Genomic DNA, 22597 nt, shown 5'->3' with positions numbered 1-22597 from the left:
TGGTGAACCAACTGGCCCCCCTAATCCGGGCAAACAGATCGGACAACAGTGGCAAGGGATACTGAAATTTGACCGTGATGTTATTTAGAAGGCGATAATCTATACAGGGTCTCAGAGAACCATCCTTCTTGGCCACAAAAAAGAACCCCGCACCCAAAGGGGACGAGGACGGGCGAATATGTCCCTTCTCCAAGGACTCCTTTATATAACTCCGCATAGCGGTATGTTCTGGTACAGACAAATTAAAAAGTCGTCCCTTAGGGAACTTACTACCAGGAATCAGATTTATGGCACAATCACAATCCCTATGAAGAGGTAGGGCACTGGATTTGGGCTCATCAAATACATCCTGGTAGTCCGACAAAAATTCAGGGACTTCAGAAGGAGTAGAAGAAGCAATTGACACCAAAGGAGCATCGCCATGAATCCCCTGGCAACCCCAACTTGACACAGACATTGCTTTCCAATCCAGGACTGGATTATGAGCCTGCAGCCATGGCAGACCCAACACGACAACATCATGCAAATTATGTAGCACCAGAAAGCGAATTACCTCCTGATGTACAGGAGCCATGCACATGGTCAATTGAGTCCAGTACTGAGGTTTATTCTTGGCCAATGGTGTAGCATCAATTCCCTTTAGCGGGATAGGGAATTGTAAAGGCTCCAAGATAAAACCACAGCGCCTGGCAAATGACAAATCCATCAAATTCAGGGCAGCACCTGAATCCACAAAAGCCATAACTGGGTAGGATGACAGAGAGCAAATCAAAGTAACAGACAAAATGAATTTAGGTTGTACAGTACCAATGGTGACAAACTTGGCAACCCTTTTTGTGCGCTTAGAGCATGCTGAGATAACATGAGCAGAATCACCACAGTAAAAGCACAACCCATTCTGACGTCTGTGGTTTTGCCGTTCAACTCTGGTCAGAATCCTGCCACATTGCATAGGCTCAGGTTTCTGCTCAGAAAATACCGCCAGAGGGTGCACAGGTTTGCGCTCCCGCAAACGCCGATCAATCTGAATGGCCAAAGACATTGACTCATTCAGACCCGCCGGCGTGGGGAACCCCACCATAACATCTTTAAGGGCTTCAGAAAGACCCTTTCTGAAAATCGCCGCCAGGGCGCACTCATTCCACTGAGTGAGCACTGACCACTTCCTAAACTTCTGACAATAAACCTCTGCTTCATCCCGACCCTGAGAGAGAGCCAGCAAAACCTTCTCTGCGTGGTCTACCAGATTTGGTTCCTCATAAAGCACTCCAAGCGCCAGAAAAAACGCATCAACATTTAGCAGTGCCGGATCTCCTGGCGCCAGAGAGAATGTCCAATCTTGAGGGTCACCCCGCAACAAAGAAATAACAATTTTAACTTGCTGAACAGAGTCGCCAGATGAGCGAGGTCTCAGAGAAAGGAATAACTTACAATTATTCTTAAAGTTCAAAAACCTAGATCTATCTCCGGAGAACAGCTCAGGAATAGGTATTTTAGGCTCTGACATAGGACTGCGGACTGCATAATCCTGAATGCCCTGTACCCTTGCAGTGAGATGATCCACACTAGAAGACAGACTCTGAATGTCCATATTAGTAGCTGCATACAGAACCACCCAGAGATTAAGGGGAGGAGAGAGGCCAAACACAGTGCAGAGGGAGAAAAAAAAAAAAAATGACCTTAAGATTTCTCTTCTCCCTCTTCTGCTGCATTAACACTTTCGGGCCTGCTGTACTGTTATGATCCTGGTGGTAGGATCTCAAACTGACCTGAAACATATACCCTGAATATATAGGACAAGTTCTGGGGATGTGGAAGCTATACTGACCGCAATCCTGATCCTATCCAAACACACTAAAGGCAGCTGTGGAGCGTTACCTGAAAACCTAGAAGCCTCGTCACAGCCTGAGAAACTGACTACCCCTAGTGTTATGGTTCTCAATGGCAAGAGAACATAGCCCAGCAAACATAAGAACTAGCTCTTGGAAGGATGGAAACTAAACTGACCATGAACTAAACCTGCCACACAACTAACAGTAGCCGGGTAGCGTAGCCTGCGTTTTATCCCTAGACGCCCAGCGCCGGCCGGAGGACTAACTAATCCTGGCAGAGGAAAATATAGTCCTGGCTCACCTCTAGAGAAATTTCCCCGAAAGGCAGACAGAGGCCCCCACAAATATTGGCGGTGATTTTAGATGAAATGACAAACGTAGTATGAAAATAGGTTTAGCAAAATTGAGGTCCGCTTACTAGATAGCAGGAAGACAGAAAGAGCACTTTCATGGTCAGCTGAAAACCCTATCAAAACACATCCTGAAATTACTTTAAGACTCTAGTATTAACTCATAACATCAGAGTGGCAATTTCAGATCACAAGAGCTTTCCAGACACAGAAACGAAACTACAGCTGTGAACTGGAACAAAATGCAAAAACAAACAAGGACTAAAGTCCAACTTAGCTGGGAGTTGTCTAGCAGCAGGAACATGCACAGAAAGGCTTCTGATTACAATGTTGACCGGCATGGAAGTGACAGAGGAGCAAGGCTAAATAGCGACTCCCACATCCTGATGGAAACAGGTGAACAGAGAGGATGATGCACACCAGTTCAATTCCACCAGTGGCCACCGGGGGAGCCCAAAATCCAATTTCACAACAGTACCCCCCCCTCAAGGAGGGGGCACCGAACCCTCACCAGAACCACCAGGGCGATCAGGATGAGCCCTATGAAAGGCACGGACCAAATCGGAGGCATGAACATCAGAGGCAGTCACCCAAGAATTATCCTCCTGACCGTATCCCTTCCATTTGACCAGATACTGGAGTCTCCGTCTGGAAACACGGGAGTCCAAGATTTTTTCCACAACGTACTCCAACTCGCCCTCAACCAACACCGGAGCAGGAGGCTCAACGGAAGGCACAACCGGTACCTCATACCTGCGCAATAATGACCGATGAAAAACATTATGAATAGAAAAAGATGCAGGGAGGTCCAAACGGAAGGACACAGGGTTAAGAATCTCCAATATCTTGTACGGGCCGATGAACCGAGGCTTAAACTTGGGAGAAGAAACCCTCATAGGGACAAAACGAGAAGACAACCACACCAAGTCCCCAACACAAAGCCGAGGACCAACCCGACGCCGGCGGTTGGCAAAAAGCTGAGTCTTCTCCTGGGACAACTTCAAATTGTCCACTACCTGCCCCCAAATCTGATGCAACCTCTCCACCACAGCATCCACTCCAGGACAATCCGAAGATTCCACCTGACCAGAAGAAAATCGAGGATGAAACCCCGAATTACAGAAAAAGGGAGACACCAAGGTGGCAGAGCTGGCCCGATTATTGAGGGCAAACTCCGCTAAAGGCAAAAAAGCAACCCAATCATCCTGATCTGCAGACACAAAACACCTCAAATATGTCTCCAAGGTCTGATTCGTCCGCTCGGTCTGGCCATTAGTCTGAGAATGGAAAGCAGACGAGAAAGACAAATCTATGCCCATCCTAGCACAGAATGCTCGCCAAAATCTAGACACGAATTGGGTACCTCTGTCAGAAACGATATTCTCCGGAATACCATGCAAACGGACCACATTTTGAAAAAACAGAGGAACCAACTCGGAAGAAGAAGGCAACTTAGGCAGGGGAACCAAATGGACCATCTTAGAGAAACGATCACACACCACCCAGATGACAGACATCTTCTGAGAAACAGGAAGATCCGAAATAAAATCCATCGAGATGTGCGTCCAGGGCCTCTTCGGGATAGGCAAGGGCAACAACAATCCACTAGCCCGAGAACAACAAGGCTTGGCCCGAGCACAAACGTCACAAGACTGCACGAAGCCTCGCACATCTCGAGACAGGGAAGGCCACCAGAAGGACCTTGCCACCAAATCCCTGGTACCAAAGATTCCAGGATGACCTGCCAACGCAGAAGAATGAACCTCAGAAATGACTTTACTGGTCCAATCATCAGGAACAAACAGTCTACCAGGTGGGCAACGATCAGGTCTATCCGCCTGAAACTCCTGCAAGGCCCGCCGCAGGTCTGGAGAAACGGCAGACAATATCACTCCATCCTTAAGGATACCTGTAGGTTCAGAATTACCAGGGGAGTCAGGCTCAAAACTCCTAGAAAGGGCATCCGCCTTAACATTCTTAGAACCCGGCAGGTAGGACACCACAAAATTAAACCGAGAGAAAAACAACGACCAGCGCGCCTGTCTAGGATTCAGGCGTCTGGCGGACTCAAGATAAATTAGATTTTTGTGGTCAGTCAATACCACCACCTGATGTCTAGCCCCCTCAAGCCAATGACGCCACTCCTCAAAAGCCCACTTCATGGCCAAAAGCTCCCGATTCCCAACATCATAATTCCGCTCGGCGGGCGAAAATTTACGCGAGAAAAAAGCACAAGGTCTCATCACGGAGCAATCGGAACTTCTCTGCGACAAAACCGCCCCAGCTCCGATTTCAGAAGCGTCGACCTCAACCTGAAAAGGAAGAGCAACATCAGGCTGACGCAACACAGGGGCGGAAGAAAAGCGGCGCTTAAGCTCCCGAAAGGCTTCCACAGCAGCAGGGGACCAATCAGCAACATCAGCACCCTTCTTAGTCAAATCAGTCAATGGTTTAACAACATCAGAAAAACCAGCAATAAATCGACGATAAAAGTTAGCAAAGCCCAAAAATTTCTGAAGACTCTTAAGAGAAGAGGGTTGCGTCCAATCACAAATAGCCTGAACCTTGACAGGATCCATCTCGATGGAAGAGGGGGAAAAAATATATCCCAAAAAGGAAATCTTTTGAACCCCAAAAACGCACTTAGAACCCTTCACACACAAGGAATTAGACCGCAAAACCTGAAAAACCCTCCTGACCTGCTGGACATGAGAGTCCCAGTCATCCGAAAAAATCAAAATATCATCCAGATACACAATCATAAATTTATCCAAATAATCACGGAAAATGTCATGCATAAAGGACTGAAAGACTGAAGGGGCATTTGAAAGACCAAAAGGCATCACCAAATACTCAAAGTGGCCCTCGGGCGTATTAAATGCGGTTTTCCACTCATCCCCCTGCTTAATTCGCACCAAATTATACGCCCCACGGAGATATATCTTAGAGAACCACTTGGCCCCCTTTATGCGAGCAAACAAATCAGTCAGCAGTGGCAACGGATATTGATATTTAACCGTGATTTTATTCAAAAGCCGATAATCAATGCACGGCCTTAAAGAGCCATCTTTCTTAGCCACAAAGAAAAAACCGGCTCCTAAGGGAGATGACGAAGGACGAATATGTCCCTTTTCCAAGGACTCCTTTATATATTCTCGCATAGCAGCATGTTCAGGCACAGACAGATTAAATAAACGACCCTTAGGGTATTTACTACCCGGAATCAAATCTATGGCACAATCGCACTCCCGGTGCGGAGGTAATGAACCAAGCTTAGGTTCTTCAAAAACGTCACGATATTCAGTCAAGAATTCAGGAATCTCAGAGGGAATAGATGATGAAATGGAAACCACAGGTACGTCCCCATGCGTCCCCTTACATCCCCAGCTTAACACAGACATAGCTTTCCAGTCAAGGACTGGGTTATGAGATTGCAGCCATGGCAATCCAAGCACCAACACATCATGTAGGTTATACAGCACAAGAAAGCGAATAATCTCCTGGTGATCCGGATTAATCCGCATAGTTACTTGTGTCCAGTATTGTGGTTTATTGCTAGCCAATGGGGTGGAGTCAATCCCCTTCAGGGGTATAGGAGTTTCAAGAGGCTCCAAATCATACCCACAGCGTTTGGCAAAGGACCAATCCATAAGACTCAAAGCGGCGCCAGAGTCGACATAGGCATCCGCGGTAATAGATGATAAAGAACAAATCAGGGTCACAGATAGAATAAACTTAGACTGTAAAGTGCCAATTGAAACAGACTTATCAAGCTTCTTAGTACGCTTAGAGCATGCTGATATAACATGAGTTGAATCACCGCAATAGAAGCACAACCCATTTTTTCGTCTAAAATTCTGCCGTTCACTTCTGGACAGAATTCTATCACATTGCATATTCTCTGGCGTCTTCTCAGTAGACACCGCCAAATGGTGCACAGGTTTGCGCTCCCGCAGACGCCTATCGATCTGGATAGCCATTGTCATGGACTCATTCAGACCCGCAGGCACAGGGAACCCCACCATAACATCCTTAATGGCATCAGAGAGACCCTCTCTGAAATTCGCCGCCAGGGCGCACTCATTCCACTGAGTAAGCACAGCCCATTTACGGAATTTCTGGCAGTATATTTCAGCTTCGTCTTGCCCCTGAGATAGGGACATCAAGGCCTTTTCCGCCTGAAGTTCTAACTGAGGTTCCTCATAAAGCAACCCCAAGGCCAGAAAAAACGCATCCACATTGAGCAACGCAGGATCCCCTGGAGCCAATGCAAAAGCCCAATCCTGAGGGTCGCCCCGGAGCAAGGAAATCACAATCCTGACCTGCTGAGCAGGATCTCCAGCAGAGCGAGATTTCAGGGACAAAAACAACTTGCAATTATTTTTGAAATTTTGAAAGCAAGATCTATTCCCCGAGAAAAATTCAGGCAAAGGAATTCTAGGTTCAGATATAGGAACATGAACAACAAAATCTTGTAAATTTTGAACTTTCGTGGTGAGATTATTCAAACCTGCAGCTAAACTCTGAATATCCATTTTAAACAGGTGAACACAGAGCCATTCCAGGATTAGAAGGAGAGAGAGAGAGAAAGGCTGCAATATAGGCAGACTTGCAAGAGATTCAATTACAAGCACACTCAGAACTGAAGGAAAAAAAAAAAAAAAAATCTTCAGCAGACTTCTCTTTTCTCTCCTTTCTCTGTCAATTAATTTAACCCTTTTAGGCCGGTCAAACTGTTATGGTTCTCAATGGCAAGAGAACATAGCCCAGCAAACATAAGAACTAGCTCTTGGAAGGATGGAAACTAAACTGACCATGAACTAAACCTGCCACACAACTAACAGTAGCCGGGTAGCGTAGCCTGCGTTTTATCCCTAGACGCCCAGCGCCGGCCGGAGGACTAACTAATCCTGGCAGAGGAAAATATAGTCCTGGCTCACCTCTAGAGAAATTTCCCCGAAAGGCAGACAGAGGCCCCCACAAATATTGGCGGTGATTTTAGATGAAATGACAAACGTAGTATGAAAATAGGTTTAGCAAAATTGAGGTCCGCTTACTAGATAGCAGGAAGACAGAAAGAGCACTTTCATGGTCAGCTGAAAACCCTATCAAAACACATCCTGAAATTACTTTAAGACTCTAGTATTAACTCATAACATCAGAGTGGCAATTTCAGATCACAAGAGCTTTCCAGACACAGAAACGAAACTACAGCTGTGAACTGGAACAAAATGCAAAAACAAACAAGGACTAAAGTCCAACTTAGCTGGGAGTTGTCTAGCAGCAGGAACATGCACAGAAAGGCTTCTGATTACAATGTTGACCGGCATGGAAGTGACAGAGGAGCAAGGCTAAATAGCGACTCCCACATCCTGATGGAAACAGGTGAACAGAGAGGATGATGCACACCAGTTCAATTCCACCAGTGGCCACCGGGGGAGCCCAAAATCCAATTTCACAACACCCTAGAGAGAAAGCAAAGACCTCACTTACCTCAGAGAAATATCCCCAAAGTTTTAGATAGCCCCCCCCCCCCACAAATAATAACGGTGAGTTAAGGGGAAAACACAAACGTAGAGATGAAACAGGTTTAGCAAATGAGGCCCGCTAATACTAGATAGGCAGATAATAGATAGGTGTCTGTGCGGTCAGTACAAAAACTATCAAAAGTATACCACGCAGAGAATACAAGAACCCCCACACCGACTCACGATGTGAGGGGCGCACTCTGCACCCCAGAACTAACCAGCAAGCAAAAAATCACATAAAAGCAAGCTGGGCTGAACTCATAATATAATGAGAAACGTTTTCAAGGAAATAATGAGAAACTGAACAAGCAAACTTAGCTTCTCATAGCAGGAGACTGGTCACAAGGAATATTCAGGAGAGCACAGGATCAGGACTGAACACACCGACAGCAGGCGACAAGTAAAGGTCCAGGTGAGTTAAATAGGCCCAGCCTAGCAGGAGATGAAACAGCTGAGCCCAGCCAAGACCAGCCATATCGCTAAAGGCCACCAGAGGGAGCCCAAGAACAAACTCACACAGTACCACTCATGACCACAGGAGGGAGCCCGAGAACGGAATTCACAACACACCCCCCATCACCACCACCAGTCTGATATTGATTACCTAGCCTATGGAGAGGACATACATAGAAAAGTAGTGGATAACCCCTTTAAAGAAAACAAGAAAACACAAAGCACTCAAATGATTATGTGGTCACAAGATCAGAAATGTGACCACTGAACCCAGAGAGTCATTTACAGTAAATGGTTACAATTATAAGATTCTAGGATTTATTTATCTTGCATATATAGCGCCATCATACTCCACAGCACTATACATATATTATCATCGCTGTCCCCATTGGGGCTCAGAATCTAGATTCCCTATCAGTATGTCTTTGGAGTGTGGTAGGAATCCGGAGGAAACCCACACAAACACGGTGAGATCATACAAACTCCTTGCATATGATGTCCTTGGTGGGATATGAACCGAGGACCCCAGCGCTGCAAGGCTGCAGTGCTAACCACTGAGCCACCGTCACGTTATCATTACGAGAGACATGTGCCCGGCTGAATAATAGGAATCTTACTAAGTATAAGATATTACATTATATCTATGTTCATTTTCTTACCAGCTTTCCATTAATTGTTGCCTCAAGAGAGTCGACGAGCTCAGCCGTGACACCGATGAGGTTGTGGTAATCAGACTGCATCTTATTGAAGCGCTTCATGTAGGTGATGGCTCTGTGCTCAGCTTCGGCCAACTGCTGCCCCAACTGCACATCTGAAGAACACAAATGAGAGGTGCAGCTCTGATCAGTGCTGATTTCAGAAAATCACGCAAGAAACATGATCTGACTAAGACAAGTGATCGTTAAACCATTATTTATGACGCTGAAGTATTTCCTACACAGATAGGGTAACGATGGCCTGGTGACAAACTAATAATCTTATTCACCATAGTGACGGTTTATTCCTACTTTAGGGGGTAATCCTCTACCCGGAGGATGGGTGAAAACTTGCAGGCTTGTTGGGCCCGACCGCTGGGACCCTCACAGATCCCGAGACCAGTGCTCTGAAAAGGCCGGATATGCACACCACCGCTCCTTTCCTTCTCTATGGGACTGGCAGAAAAAGCCAAGTAGGTACTGAGCCATCTCTGGCAGTGCCATGGAGAAGGAATAGAGCAGTAGTGCCCATGAAAGGCCACCGCTCCTTTCAGACGGAGCTATGCAGAACCCAGTTCTGGGGATTCGGGACGATCCACCCTAATTAGAAGCCAGCTCTAAACATAGGAATAACCCTTAAAGGGGTTGTCCATTATGAAGTGCCCTATATAACATAAAGAATATATTTACATCCTAGACTGACGCCACGCTGGTGAAGTCTGCGCTGCAACTCTAGTCAGTGACATGACTGAGTGCTGCAGCTTCCATCTGACAGAATTGTGAGCGCTGCAGTCGATCATTGACTGCCGACTGTTATGTCAAGTGATCGCTGACACCTAAACCTATATCACGTGATCAATGGGAACTGATGGCACGGCTTCGGTCTGACAGGTAAGAAAATGTTTGTTTTCTTTATGTTATATGGGGCACTTAAGCAGTTAAGGTGTTGTCCAGAAATAGATAACCTCTTTAAGAAGGTCCGTTGGTTCAGAGAAGATCATTTGTGCAGTTTGAGAGTGGATCCAAAAGTAACTAAAGACAATAATCACAGAGTTGTCATAAACAACTCATATTCCAACAGGACTAATGGTAAGAGCGGAGTACCCACAGGGTCAGGACTATTATGGTATAATGATGCAGATGTGGGACTTGATCGCATTTCCTCTGTACTCCTAGGTGACACAAAGCTCTAGTGGTAACGATAGAGTATATTGTATGCCAACTTAAAAGATGACCTGGATAAACTGGCCAAAGGGGCAGCAAAATGGCAGATGACGTTCAGTGTTGGGGGCAAACACATGCAATGAAGACCCAGAATGGATCACTGTAAAGTCTACAAAAGAGATGAATGGATGGAATTGTTGATAACTAAATGATAGCATATACCGTAATGCCAGTCTGCTGCATTAAAAGCCAACACAATTTAGCTGTATTAACCCATTCACATGATGGCCATGTTTAATTTCCTTTATTTTTTTATTCATCCTCAATCTTCCAAAAAACAGAATTTTTTCCATTTATGTTGCCTATTCGAGGCTTTTTCATTTATCCATTTATAATTATATAATGTACTAAAAACATTGGGGCAAAAATTATTTCTGGGGTAAATGGTAAAGAAAAATAAATAATAAAAGTAAATTCACCACGGACCTGGAAGCTTAAGGCAATGTGCACACGTTGCTGAATTGCCGCGGAAATTTCCGCGGCAATTCCGCAACTCCCTGCCGCGGGTAAAACGCATGCGGAATTGGAATGCTTTTTCCCGCTAAACACTAGCGTTTTACAAGTGTAATTAGCTTGCAGAATGCTAGCGTTTTACAAGCGATCTGTAGCATCACTTGGAAAACTGATTGACAGGTTGGCTGCCTAATAATAAAATAATAAATAATAATAAAAAAAATCGTGATATTCTCACCTTCCGGCGGCCCCCGCAGCCTTCCCGCTCCTCGCGATGCTCCTATTCCCAGTAATGCCTCGCGACAATGACCCCAGATGACGTAGGATCACGCGAGACCGCTACATCATCACAGGTCATTGCCACAAAGCATCACTGGGAAGGGGAGCTGCCGGGAGCATCGCTAAGGCCTGGGCTGGATCCAGGGGCCGTCAGAAGGTGAGTATATAACTATTTTTTATTTTAATTCTTTTTTTTTTACAGGTATACGGTTCCCAGGGCCTGGAGGAGAGAGTCCTCTCCTCCACACCCAGTTACCATCCGCACATGATTCGCTTACTTTGCGCATGGTGGGCATAGCCTCATGCGGAAAGTAAGCGGATCAATGCATTCCTATGTGTGGGGAATTGCCGCGATTCCACACAAAGAATGAACATGCTGCGTATTTTTCCGTGATGCAATTCCGCCGCGGAAAAATACGCATTATTAGCACAGCTCTGCGGAATCCCATTGAATTCAATGGGCTGTGTTGTGTATGCATTTTCGGTGCGAAAAAAACGCGGCAAAAATGCATACAATCCGCAACGTGTGCACATAGCCTAACCCTGTAGGTCAGTATGATTACAGCAATTCAAACTATCATTTTTAAAATGTTACAATGGTAATTTCTAAAAAAAATTTTAGTGTTTGGAGTTTTACAGATGGAACAATGCCAAATTTCCTTTCTGTTTTTACTTATAGAATGGAATAAAGGGAGGTGATTTCAAATCACATGTGCAATATGTTGCAACACTTCTGCATGGCGGGTTATTGTAAATTTTGCGATCTCTTTTAACCCCTTCATGCCGCGGCCCTTTTTCGTTTTTGTGTTTTCGTTTTTCGCTCCCCTCCTTCCCAGAGCCATAACTTTTTTATTTTTCTGTCAATATGGCCATGTGAGGGCTTATTTTTTGCGGGACGAGTTGTACTTTTGAACGACACCATTGGTTTTACCATGTCGTGTACTAGAAAACGGGAAAAAAATTCCAAGTGCGGTGAAATTGCAAAAAAAGTGCAATCCCACACTTGTTTTTTGTTTGGCTTTTTTGCTAGGTTCACTAAATGCTAAAACTATCCTGCCATTATGATTCTCTAGGTCATTACGAGTTCATAGACACCTAGCATGACTAGGTTATTTTTTATCCAAGTGGTGAAAAAAAATTCCCAAAAAAAAAAAAAAAAGTGCCATTTTCCGATACCCGTAGCGTCTCCAATTTTCGTGATCTGGGGTCGGGTGAGGGCTTATTTTTTGCGTGCGAAGCTGGCGTTTTCAATTATACCATTTCGGCGCAGATACGTTCTTTTGATCGCCCATTATTGCATTTTAACGCAATGTCGCGGCGACCAAAAAAAAGCAATTCTGGCGTTTTGGATTTTTTTCTCGCTACGCTGTTTAGCGATCAGGTTAATGCTTTTTTTTTTATTGATAGATCGGGCGATTCTGAACGCAACGATACCAAATATGTGTAGGTTTGATTTTTTTTTTTTATTGTTTTATTTAGGATGGGGCGAAAGGGGGGTGATTTAAACTTTTATATTTTTAATATTTTTTTCACATTTTTAAAAACTTTTTTTTTTCACTTTTGCCATGCTTCAATAGCCTCCATGGGAGGCTAGAAGCAGGCACAGCCCGATCGGCTCTGCTACATAACAGCGATGATCAGATCGCTGCTATGCAGCAGAAATGCAGGTGTGCTGTGAGCGCCGACCACAGGGGGGCGCTCACAGCAGGCCGGCATCAGTAACCATAGACGTGTCAAGGACCTCTATGGTTACCTTCCTGATGCATCGCCGACCCCCAATCATGTGACGGGGGTCGGCGATGACGTCATTTCCGGCCGCCCGGCCGGATGCGGTAGTTGAATGCCGCTGTCTGCGTTTGACAGCGGCATTTAACAGGTTAATAGCGGCTGGTGAATAGCGATTTCACCAGCCGCTATTGCGCGCACATGTCAGCTGTACAAAACATCAAAGGGGGAGGCACGGCATGCGCCGTACATCGGCGCATGTCGTGAAGGGGTTAAAGCCCTAGACCCTAGGTGCAATGACAACTCATCGCTCCCCCACAATTTCACCTGTAGGAGGGTAATGGAGTGAAACTGTCATGGTTTATTCAGGATTTCTTTGGCAGTACTTCTAGGGTTACTGTTATGTGGCCTCTCTTTGGGTTGGGGAGGGCTATATTTACCCGCCCCTGTGCTGTGCCCTTTGTCAGTTATACATCCGATCTCGGCTGAGCAGTTGACCCCGTGAATACCTGTGTGTATTGCTTATTCCTGTTTGTGTGCTTGAGTATGACCCGGTCTGTTCCCCTTTTTTGCATTTGTCTCCTTATTCGGTACTTCTCGTGATACTCCTGGTTTTGATCTCTGCTTTGTCCCTGACTTCCTGCTCGTTAGTGCTTCTGGTACCTCGTGCCTTTCTCTGGCTTCTGACCCCGGCTTCTCTCTTACCACGCTATTTGTCTCTCCCCTTGGCTACCGCGCTGTCCTCTGGTCTGACCTCGGCTCGCCTGACACTTCTCTCGGCTTCCCCGGCTCCTGCCATCATCCCTGGGAGTTTAGGACCTAGCCCCACCTCCAACCACTCCCACGGTGGTCACGTGCTGCAGGTCCTGTTCACCTGCTGGCGTGCTCACAACAGCATCTCACGTCACAGCAGGAGTTTCCGGATTTCCCAGCATGTCCCCGGACACTCGACCAGTCTCGGGGGTAAGTCTGTTACGGTGTCCGTCACAGAAACAAGCACATCCTTCTCCCATAACCACTTAGATGTCACAATCACTACTGAATTAGCAATTTTAGGGCTCCTTCAGACGTCCATGATCATCGGTTTGATCTTGGATTGCAATGCTTGGACTGGCCGTGCCTCTCCTGACCCCGAGTGTGACAGCCTCATAGAAATATGAGACATAGCATTGCGATCCAAGCTTGGACTGATGATCACGGACGTCTGAAGAAACCCTTAAGATTAGGATCTTACATACAAACACATATAAAACAGTTTCTATGTGCAAGAAAAAAAATATAACACCTATATTTTACAAATTTAAATGAGATCACTAAAACCATAAATAGTCCCAGAATATATTTATGCAGGTCTTATCTATGTCATCAGGCCTTGAAAAAAACAAAAAAACGCTGGATGGTTCCCAAAGAGGGGCATTTAAGGGTAAGCATCATCTCATACACAGTTTGGACACTTTGGGTACAATCCCAGTTATTTTTTCAGTTTTGGAATAAAAACACATCTCAGCACCAGAGGTTCAAATTGCATGTTTCATAGAGAGGATTAACAAAACTCAATTCACCCTACCGTCTATTGATTTAATGAAAATAAACTAAAAGTCATCAGCTTAGTAAAGGCTGGCGTACAGAACAGCGTACTATATCTGGAGCGCTGTGTAGCCACATGGACGGTGGTATTGGCATCTGCCTATTTATAACTACTGACTAGGGAGCGGGCTTTTACTCATAGTATAGGATTTAGGGTATATTCAGGCACAGAGCCGTGTGATGCACCACAACTGCATTGTAAAAGCCGTGCAGAAATACTGCATATGGTGAAAAGAGTTAGTAGTGCTTTTTATGGCACTACCATCATGGTTTCCCATGAAAAAAAAAAACATTGCATGTGAATGAGGTTTTTCAAAATCCACTGAACGTCACCTAATAGCTTGATAAACTCCTCCTCATGTGTCCTCATATGTTTGGCTATGTGCGCACAGTGGTTTTTTAGCAGTTTTTGGATCAGAAATTGAACAGAAACTGTACGGAAAACCTCCAACTCCTGATCCAAATCTCCTAATTAAAAAAAAAAGTGGCGTTTCTGCCCCAAAAACTCATCAAAAAGTCTTCATGTGCACATAGCCAAAGGGAAACTGCTACTTTGGCAGCCTGTTTTGTGTCTGCCACAGTTCGCTCATTTGCCTCCGGTGGTAGACTGGTTGGTGGTTTATTTCTACACTACTTTATTTGTGGTCTAGTTTTCATTTTTGGGATTCTTCTTAAAAAAAAAGTCTTAGAATAATAATAAGTTCCACAATTAGATGCGTTGGAAAAAAAAATGTTTTTGTCCCAGGATTATCTTATAAATGTGCCATTGTGTAATGGCTGTGTCTGACCATACATTAACATGGTCTGATAAACCACAGCTCCTGGGCAGGGGAAGAATCAAAAGAGAGTATACTGACATCACAGCACGGGATGCAGCTGATTCTGTGAGGCAAAACAAGTTCTTAAACAGGCAGATACATTTTTATCTCACAGAAGGAATCAGCTGTGATCCCATGCTGTCCTGTCTGTATACTCTCTTTTGCTTCCTCCTCTGCCCAGGAGCTGTGATATCATCAGACCATGCTCCTGTACACAGTCAGACACAGCCATTACACAGTACAAACCAGGGACACATTTATAAGATTATCTCAGCACAGGAACATTTTTTTTAAACACATCCAATTGTGGAACTTATTATTATTATTCTAAGATCTATTAATTAAAATTTCTATTTCAAGATCCATTGCTTAAAGTATACTTTGTTCTAGGGACAACCTCTTTAATTTTCCAAGGAAGCATTGTATTTCCTATAAGTCTCCTACACCAACCTGGCGCTCTCTGCAAGGAATATCTTTATTCCTCAGACATTATAAGGAGATATAACATGGCCAGAAAATATGGATATGTGAATGCATTTAAAGGGTGTTTTCCAATCTTCTAAAGTAATGCCATACTGCTAGAACATGCCATGGCTTTAAGGTTGATGCTAGTCCGACCTCTGAGACCACCACCGATGCAGAGAATCCAGGGGTTCCTCTAGTATCCATTGTAGACATTTATCAATAAACTGACAACTGAGCGTTACCAATCCTCTTGTCCAAGGGGTGTGTTCCCATAGTGGGACAATGCTAACATTATTAAACTGTATACGGACACCCCCATGACTGGTAAGGCACGGTTTTAAATTTCTAATAAGAAAGACAGATGAACTCCTAAAAATACACTTCTAAGAAAAGATGTTCCAAGATAGTTATTTTATAAGGAATACAAGTATTTCCTAAAAGACATGTCAGGAAGGCTGACAGGACCTTAGGGTGAATGTGGAGCAAGTGTCAGAATATTCCATGTAATCACTGCGTACCTCTCTCCCAACACTGTCTGATAATCATCATTTTGATGTTCCAAAAATGTTGTTTTTCTCCAGCCATGGCTGGCCTCCCAATAATCCCTTCTTCACAGACGTAGGATTTAACTCATTGTCCTCCTGATAGCAATAACAAAGTATTACAAAAATATCTTCTAGGTGCTGTAAAACACCCAAGAACTTGCCCGTAAAAGCCTATAAAATAGTTTCTTCTATTCTCCCAACCTGGTCTAAAAAATAACAACTACAATCCGATGGGATACAGAATGTGATTAAAGTTCATCTATAAAAAGTGTTGCTTCAATTCACAAATGTACAATTTATGGAGACCGACTTGAGCCATAAAATAAACATACAGACATTTCCTGAGCATCAGAAAAAATGCATCATGCTTGACCAGTTACAACAGGTACATAAAGGGGCTGCCAACTCTGTCTACAACCCGCTCTTACATACAATAATTCCCAATAGAAAACTAATTAAAAAAAACCTTATACCCACATCTTGCACCAGCACCATTTCAGCAGTGCCTTTGGTCGCTTGACATTGTTATGTCATGTGAGAACTGCATCCTATCAGCATCTGCTAATGGGCTGCAGTTCTCACCAGCCATAACAATGCCATGGGAGTGCTGGCAAACCTGACACCAACATCCTTGGAACGGTGCTGGCGAGTATAAAGGGTTCTTTTAATCTCCTTTAGAGGCACTCTTGTATTCAAGATGGAGTTATCAAAGTAGTGGACAAACCTTTTAAAGCAAACCTATTAAAGGAGTCTTACAGGAATTTGATACTGATGGCTCATTCTTAGAATGAGTAATCAACACACTAACGCCAAGCCAGATATTGCTCGTCATAATGTGCGCAACCTGCATGGCCTAAACGCGCAATAATGGTCTGCAGCGTCTCCGTACTTGTCTCTTATTAAGTACATCTGGGACAGTAATGATTGGCAATTGCAATGGGAGCTGCCAGCAGTGGCTCTTGATTAATTTGCATGCAAAGTGCATTCAGAGTGGCAGAACATTCCTCAGACAACCATTAATAACTAGAGATTTCTGCATGTGAAGCCCATACTCGATATTGAATAAATTGAGATGTTTTTAACATTTTGTTTCCATTTTCTCACCACTTGCAAATAATTAAAATGTCTTTCCATCCTGTGATTTCCATAATTCCATGACTTTTCCTTCTTGGTGCTGCAATTTCAATGTTGAGGAATATATTATATATCTATCTCTATAATATAACCGGAGATGTGTCCTTCTGTCCAAAGCCCATTATCTCCAGGACATCGGTTGGAACGAGAGAATATACCAATAAAAATGCTTGTATAACGGGTTCAATAGCTGGTATTATCAAATATATATGTGTATACCTGAAGCGCTGTCTGGAAATCACAGGATGGAAAGAAATGTTAATACAGTATATATTAGGGATTCACTCGTTTCTAAACAACGCTTCAGGTACACAAAGGCAATGGTCGGGTCCAAACAGCTGAAGTTTATTGTGGTCATAAACACTGGACAGCCTTTTCTCGGCATAAAAAGTAAAAATAAATAAACAGTCCACACAACAGCACAGGCTAACCTGTTTGGATAACAGTCCTGTTCTCACAACCTCTGGCAGAGACTGTTCAACATACAAACTGGTCATTCCACCTCCACACAGAATAAGCCAAACTCTGGAGAATCGGAACGGCCAGTCTCAACCAAGTCCTTCTGGTCGTTCCTCAAACCTGGACCCAAAATCAGGGCCCATTAAAAACCCTCTCAGCATTAACAGTGCTGGAGCCTGCATTTCTGGGCTTCACATCACCAAGGTGACACATCTCCTGCTAGGACCTTTCCAGCTTCCACCTTACATACCTCCCCCTAAGAGCGCTAAGCTCAAAACGTCAGGCATCAAGCTGAGCTTTCTGTAATCGTTACAGAATTGCTATTTCGCATTTGGCTTTGGTACCAACACAATGGGACTGGACCATCTGCTCTTGGATTCTTCAATGATCCTCAGTTTCAGTATTCGTTTTACCTCTTTTGAGATCACATCTCGGCATGCTTCTGGAGTCTGATAGGGATTCAAGTTGATGCAAACATGAGGCTGTGTAAGAAACTCAAGCTCAGTGACCTGAGTGATGCCTGGCAACTCAGAAAAAAGGATTCTATTTTGGTGTAGCTGAGCAGCTCTAGGCATTGCTACTTTTGGGAGAGTGACAAAATGTCTGCCACTTTGACATCTTCAACATTGGCTTCAGACTTTGGCCAGAACACAAGGAGTTTTGAGAGGTTCCCTATCCTGCTCAGTTTTAATTAAATTGACATGATTAACTTGGTGGGGCTTCCCCTTTCCTGGTTGATGAATTTTATAATTGACCTCACCAACCCTCTCCACCACTTCGTATGGTCCTTGCCACTTGGCAGGAAACTCTCTCTCCAATGTAAGCACCAGCACAAGTACCAGATTCCCAGGTTTGAACTGTCTTACTCAAGCTGATCTATTATTACTTGTTCTTGGAGGAGGTGCTATTTCACAATAGGCGTCACACTGGCAATCTTTCCTCGCATCTGGGGAACTTACTGGGCAACCCAGCATTGAACCGGCCTCAGCAGTGAGTGGATGAACCGGTCAATCACCACTCTCTCCACCATCTGTGTTGGGGAACAAATCTCAGGCTGCAGCCATTTATGCTCCGAGTGCAGGGGATTAAACATCTGGGACTGGGAACTTTGTCTCTGAGATAGCCCCAGTAATGCACCCTTGTGTCCTGACTGCCAGTGTTATGCCCAGATGAGCCAAAATCTCTGCCTTCAGATTGACATACTCCTTTGCGTCCTGAAGAGTCAGTTCATAATACACCTTATGTGGTTCCCCAGTAAGATATGGCACCAGAATCTCCATTCACTGTTCCAGAGGAAATTTGTCCTGGTCCACCACTCTCTCAAACACAATCAGGAGCGCCTCAGTGTCATCACAGGAGTCATCTTCCAGCTGCCACCTTACAATGTATATGCTTCAACATCGAAATTATGAATACACATATTTATACACAAGTATACACATATATGTGCAATGAACTCACCTTTGCTACATTGGCCACTCTCTTTCTGGTATTTAAATACGTTAAGGAAATGTACAATGCACTTTCAAAAAGTTTCTTATCGACATTCATCTAGCCATCAAATGAAATGCTCTTCCTTGGATTACATGTATATGTTGGACGAGAAGTGTTTGTATTCTTTGTGAACATCTCTCAAGTGCAGCCAACATGAGCTGTTAAATTACTATGTAGAGCTGTACTTAAAAAAATAAAAAAGAGCTTTTATTCACTGCCCCACAGCTGTGCAATGATTTCATATTTCTGCTGAACTGGCAATAAATGATTCACCACAAAAGCTACATTTAGAAGAGTCACATCCCAGTATCCTAAATGGTATGCTCAAACTAACCGCAGAGCGAGCGTATTATGCCATGCCAGTGACCACTCCAGTGAGCTTATGGAAAAATGAGTGTTAAAAAATGGCTTTATGCTCTTATAATCATCTTCAGCATCTACTCAACCTTATACATGGAAGTTTGCTTTCACTCATACACAGCCAACCGGTGTTTTTAATATTTTAATTTCCGCCATCATGGTACTTAGATATGGGAGGGAAAGCAGAATTGATTTTTATGGGATCATTTCTGGTATCAAGTGCGTCAGTTTATTTGTACCACCAGGAGCTGGACCAAAACAGTTCATTGCAGCAACTCATGTTCCACTCAGTGACAGGGAAGCTCTTCAAGGAGTGGAAAATTATGAAAAAGCTTGAAGCAATGCCAACAGATGTATTTTTGCATCAGTTGAGGATAAAAAAAAAAAACAACTGATGAGGATACAAGTGATACTCGAGAGCACCATCACAATGCCACCAGCTGTCACTACATTGGCATGAACAGCTGCTAGGACACTGCTTCATCCATTTCTTTAGATTTGCTTCATGTCATGATGAGCCACCCTGCAGAGAGTACGAGTCACTAAGAGACATCCTAGAGCCTCATCCAAAAAAATGTCATTTAAATTTTATTTTTAGTTGTCTAGTAGACATGTCACAGCTAATTTGGGGCTGTCACTAGCACTGTAATTACTTTTACTATACAATATATTGTGGCAGTGTACCTTGTGTAATAATCAGGGATTCACAGGGCAAAAGGTAGAGAATTGTGATCAGAATGGCACAAACTAATATACGGTGCCTTGCGAAAGTATTCGGCTAACTGGAACTTTTCAACCTTTTCCCACATATCATGCTTCAAACAAAGATACCAAATGTAAATTTTTGGTGAAGAATCAACAACAAATGGGACACAATTGTGAAGTTGAACAAAATTTATTGGTTATTTTAAATTTTTGTGGAAATTCAAAAACAGAAAAGTGGGGCGTGCAATATTATTCGGCTCCTTTAACTTATTACTTTGTTGCGCCACCTTTTGCTGCGATTACAGCTGCAAGTCGCTTGGGGTATGTCTCTATCAGTTTTGTACATCGAGAGACTGAAATTCTTGCCCATTCTTCCTTGGCAAACAGCTCAAGCTCAGTGAGGTTTGATGGAGATCGTTTGTGAACAGCAGTTTTCAGCTCTTTCCACAGATTCTCGATTGGATTGAGGTCTGGACTTTGACTTGGCCATTCTAACACATGGATACATTTATTTGTGAACCATTCCATTGTATATTTTGCTTTATGTTTGGGATCATTGTCTTGTTGGAAGACAAATCTCCGTCCCAGTCTCAGGACTTTTGCAGACTCCAACAGGTTTTCTTCAAGAATGGTCCTGTATTTGGCTCCATCCATCTTCCCATCAATTTTATCCATCATTCCTGTCCCTGCTGAATAAAAGCAGGCCCAAACCATGATGCTGCCACCATGTTTGACAGTGGGGATGATGTGTTCAGGGTGACGAGCTGTGTTGCCTTTATGCCAAACATATCGTTTGGCATTGTTGCCAAAAAGTTTGATTTTGGTTTCATCTGACAAGAGCACCTTCTTCCACATGTTTGGTGTGTCTCCCAGGTGGCTTGTTGCAAACTTTAACCCCTTCATGACCTTGGGATTTTCCGTTTTTCCGTGTTCGTTTTTCACCCATCTCTTTCCCAGAGCCATAACTTTTTATTTTTCCATCAATATGGCCATGTGAGGGCTTATTTTTTGCGAACCAAGTTGTACTTTTGAACGACATCATTGGTTTTAGCATGTCGTGTACTAGAAAACGGGAAAAAAATTCCAAGTGCGGTGAAATTGCATTAAAAGTGCAGTCCCACACTTGTTTTTTGTTTGGCTTTTTTGCTAGGTTCATTAAATGCTACAACTGACTTGCCATTATGATTCTCCAGGTCATTACGAGTTCATAGACACCAAACATGACTAGGTTATTTTTTATCTAAGTGGTGAAAAAAAATTCCAAACTTTGCTAAAAAAAAACAAAAACAAAATTGCGACATTTTCCGATACCCGTACCGTCTCCATTTTTCGTGATCCGGGGTTGGTTGAGGGCTTATTTTTTGCGTGCCTAGCTGGCGTTTTTAATGATACCATTTCAGTGCAGATACGTTCTTTTGATTGCCCGCTACTGCATTTTAATGCAATGTCGCGGCGACCAAAAAACGTAATTCTGGCGTTTCTAATTTTTTTCTCGCTACGCTGTTTAGCGATCAGGTTAATGCTTTCTTTTTATTGATAAATCGGGCAATTCTGAACGCGGCGATACCAAATATGTGTAGGTTTGATTTTTTTTTATTGATTTATTTTGAATGGGGCGAAAGGGGGGTGAATTAAACTTTGATATTTTTTTTTTTCACATTTTTTTTTTACCTTTTTTGTTTTTTTACTTTTGCCATGCTTCAATAGCCTCCATAGATCAGCTCTGCTACATAGCAGCGATCATCAGATCGCTGCTATGCAGCAGAAATGCAGGTGTGCTATGAGCGCCGACCACAGGGTGGCGCTCACAGCTACCGGGGATCAGTAACCATAGAGGTCTCAAGGACCTCTATGGTTACTATACAGAAGCATCGCTGACCCCTAATCATGTGACGGGGGTCAGCGATGCGCTCATTTCCGGCCTTGACAGCGGCATTTAACTAGTTAATAGGCGCAGGCGGATCACGATTCTGCCCGCGCCTATTGCGGGCACATGTCAGCTGTTCAAAACAGCTGACATGTCCCGGCTTTGATGCGGGCTCACCGCCGGAGCCCGCATCAAAGCGGGGGTTCTAACCTCGGACGTACTATCCTGTCCGAGGTCAAAAAGGGGTTAAACAACACTTTTTATGGATATCTTTGAGAAATGGCTTTCTTCTTGCCACACTTCCATAAAGGCCAGATTTGTGCAGTGTACGACAGATTGTTATCCTATGCACAGGCTGTCCCACCTCAGCTGTAGATCTCTGCAGTTCATCCAGAGTGATCATGGGCCTCTTGGCTGCATCTCTGATCAGTCTTCTCCTTGTTGAGATGAAATTTAGAGGGACGGCCGGGTCTTGGTAGATTTGCAGTGGTATGATACTCCTTCCATTTCAATATGATCACTTGCACAGTGCTCCTTGGGATGTTTAAAGTTTTGGAAATCATTTTGTATCCAAATCCGGCTTTAAACTTCTCCACAACAGTATCACGGACCTGCCTGTTGTGT

At 43.9% G+C, this 22597-nt stretch overlaps 1 protein-coding gene across 3 annotated transcripts in view; it reads right to left on the bottom strand.

Annotated features, from left to right (window-relative positions):
* The window catches only part of ARMC9 (armadillo repeat containing 9), a 270125-nt gene that overhangs the window by 191057 nt on the left and 56471 nt on the right, over nt 1-22597 (bottom strand). For all 3 annotated transcript variants that reach the window (XM_077290173.1, XM_077290174.1, XM_077290175.1), the window contains exons 7-8: nt 19009-19033; nt 8823-8974 (exon numbers count right to left, since the gene is read on the bottom strand). In XM_077290173.1, the coding sequence (XP_077146288.1) occupies nt 8823-8974; nt 19009-19033 (177 nt within the window). The remainder of the gene's footprint in view (nt 1-8822; nt 8975-19008; nt 19034-22597) is intronic.

Source organism: Ranitomeya variabilis, chromosome 2 (genome assembly GCF_051348905.1).
Source record: "Ranitomeya variabilis isolate aRanVar5 chromosome 2, aRanVar5.hap1, whole genome shotgun sequence".
In the NCBI taxonomy this organism is placed as follows: domain Eukaryota; kingdom Metazoa; phylum Chordata; class Amphibia; order Anura; family Dendrobatidae; genus Ranitomeya; species Ranitomeya variabilis.
The sequence above is the reverse complement of the archived record's forward strand: the minus strand, read 5'-3'. Positions and strand labels throughout refer to the sequence as shown.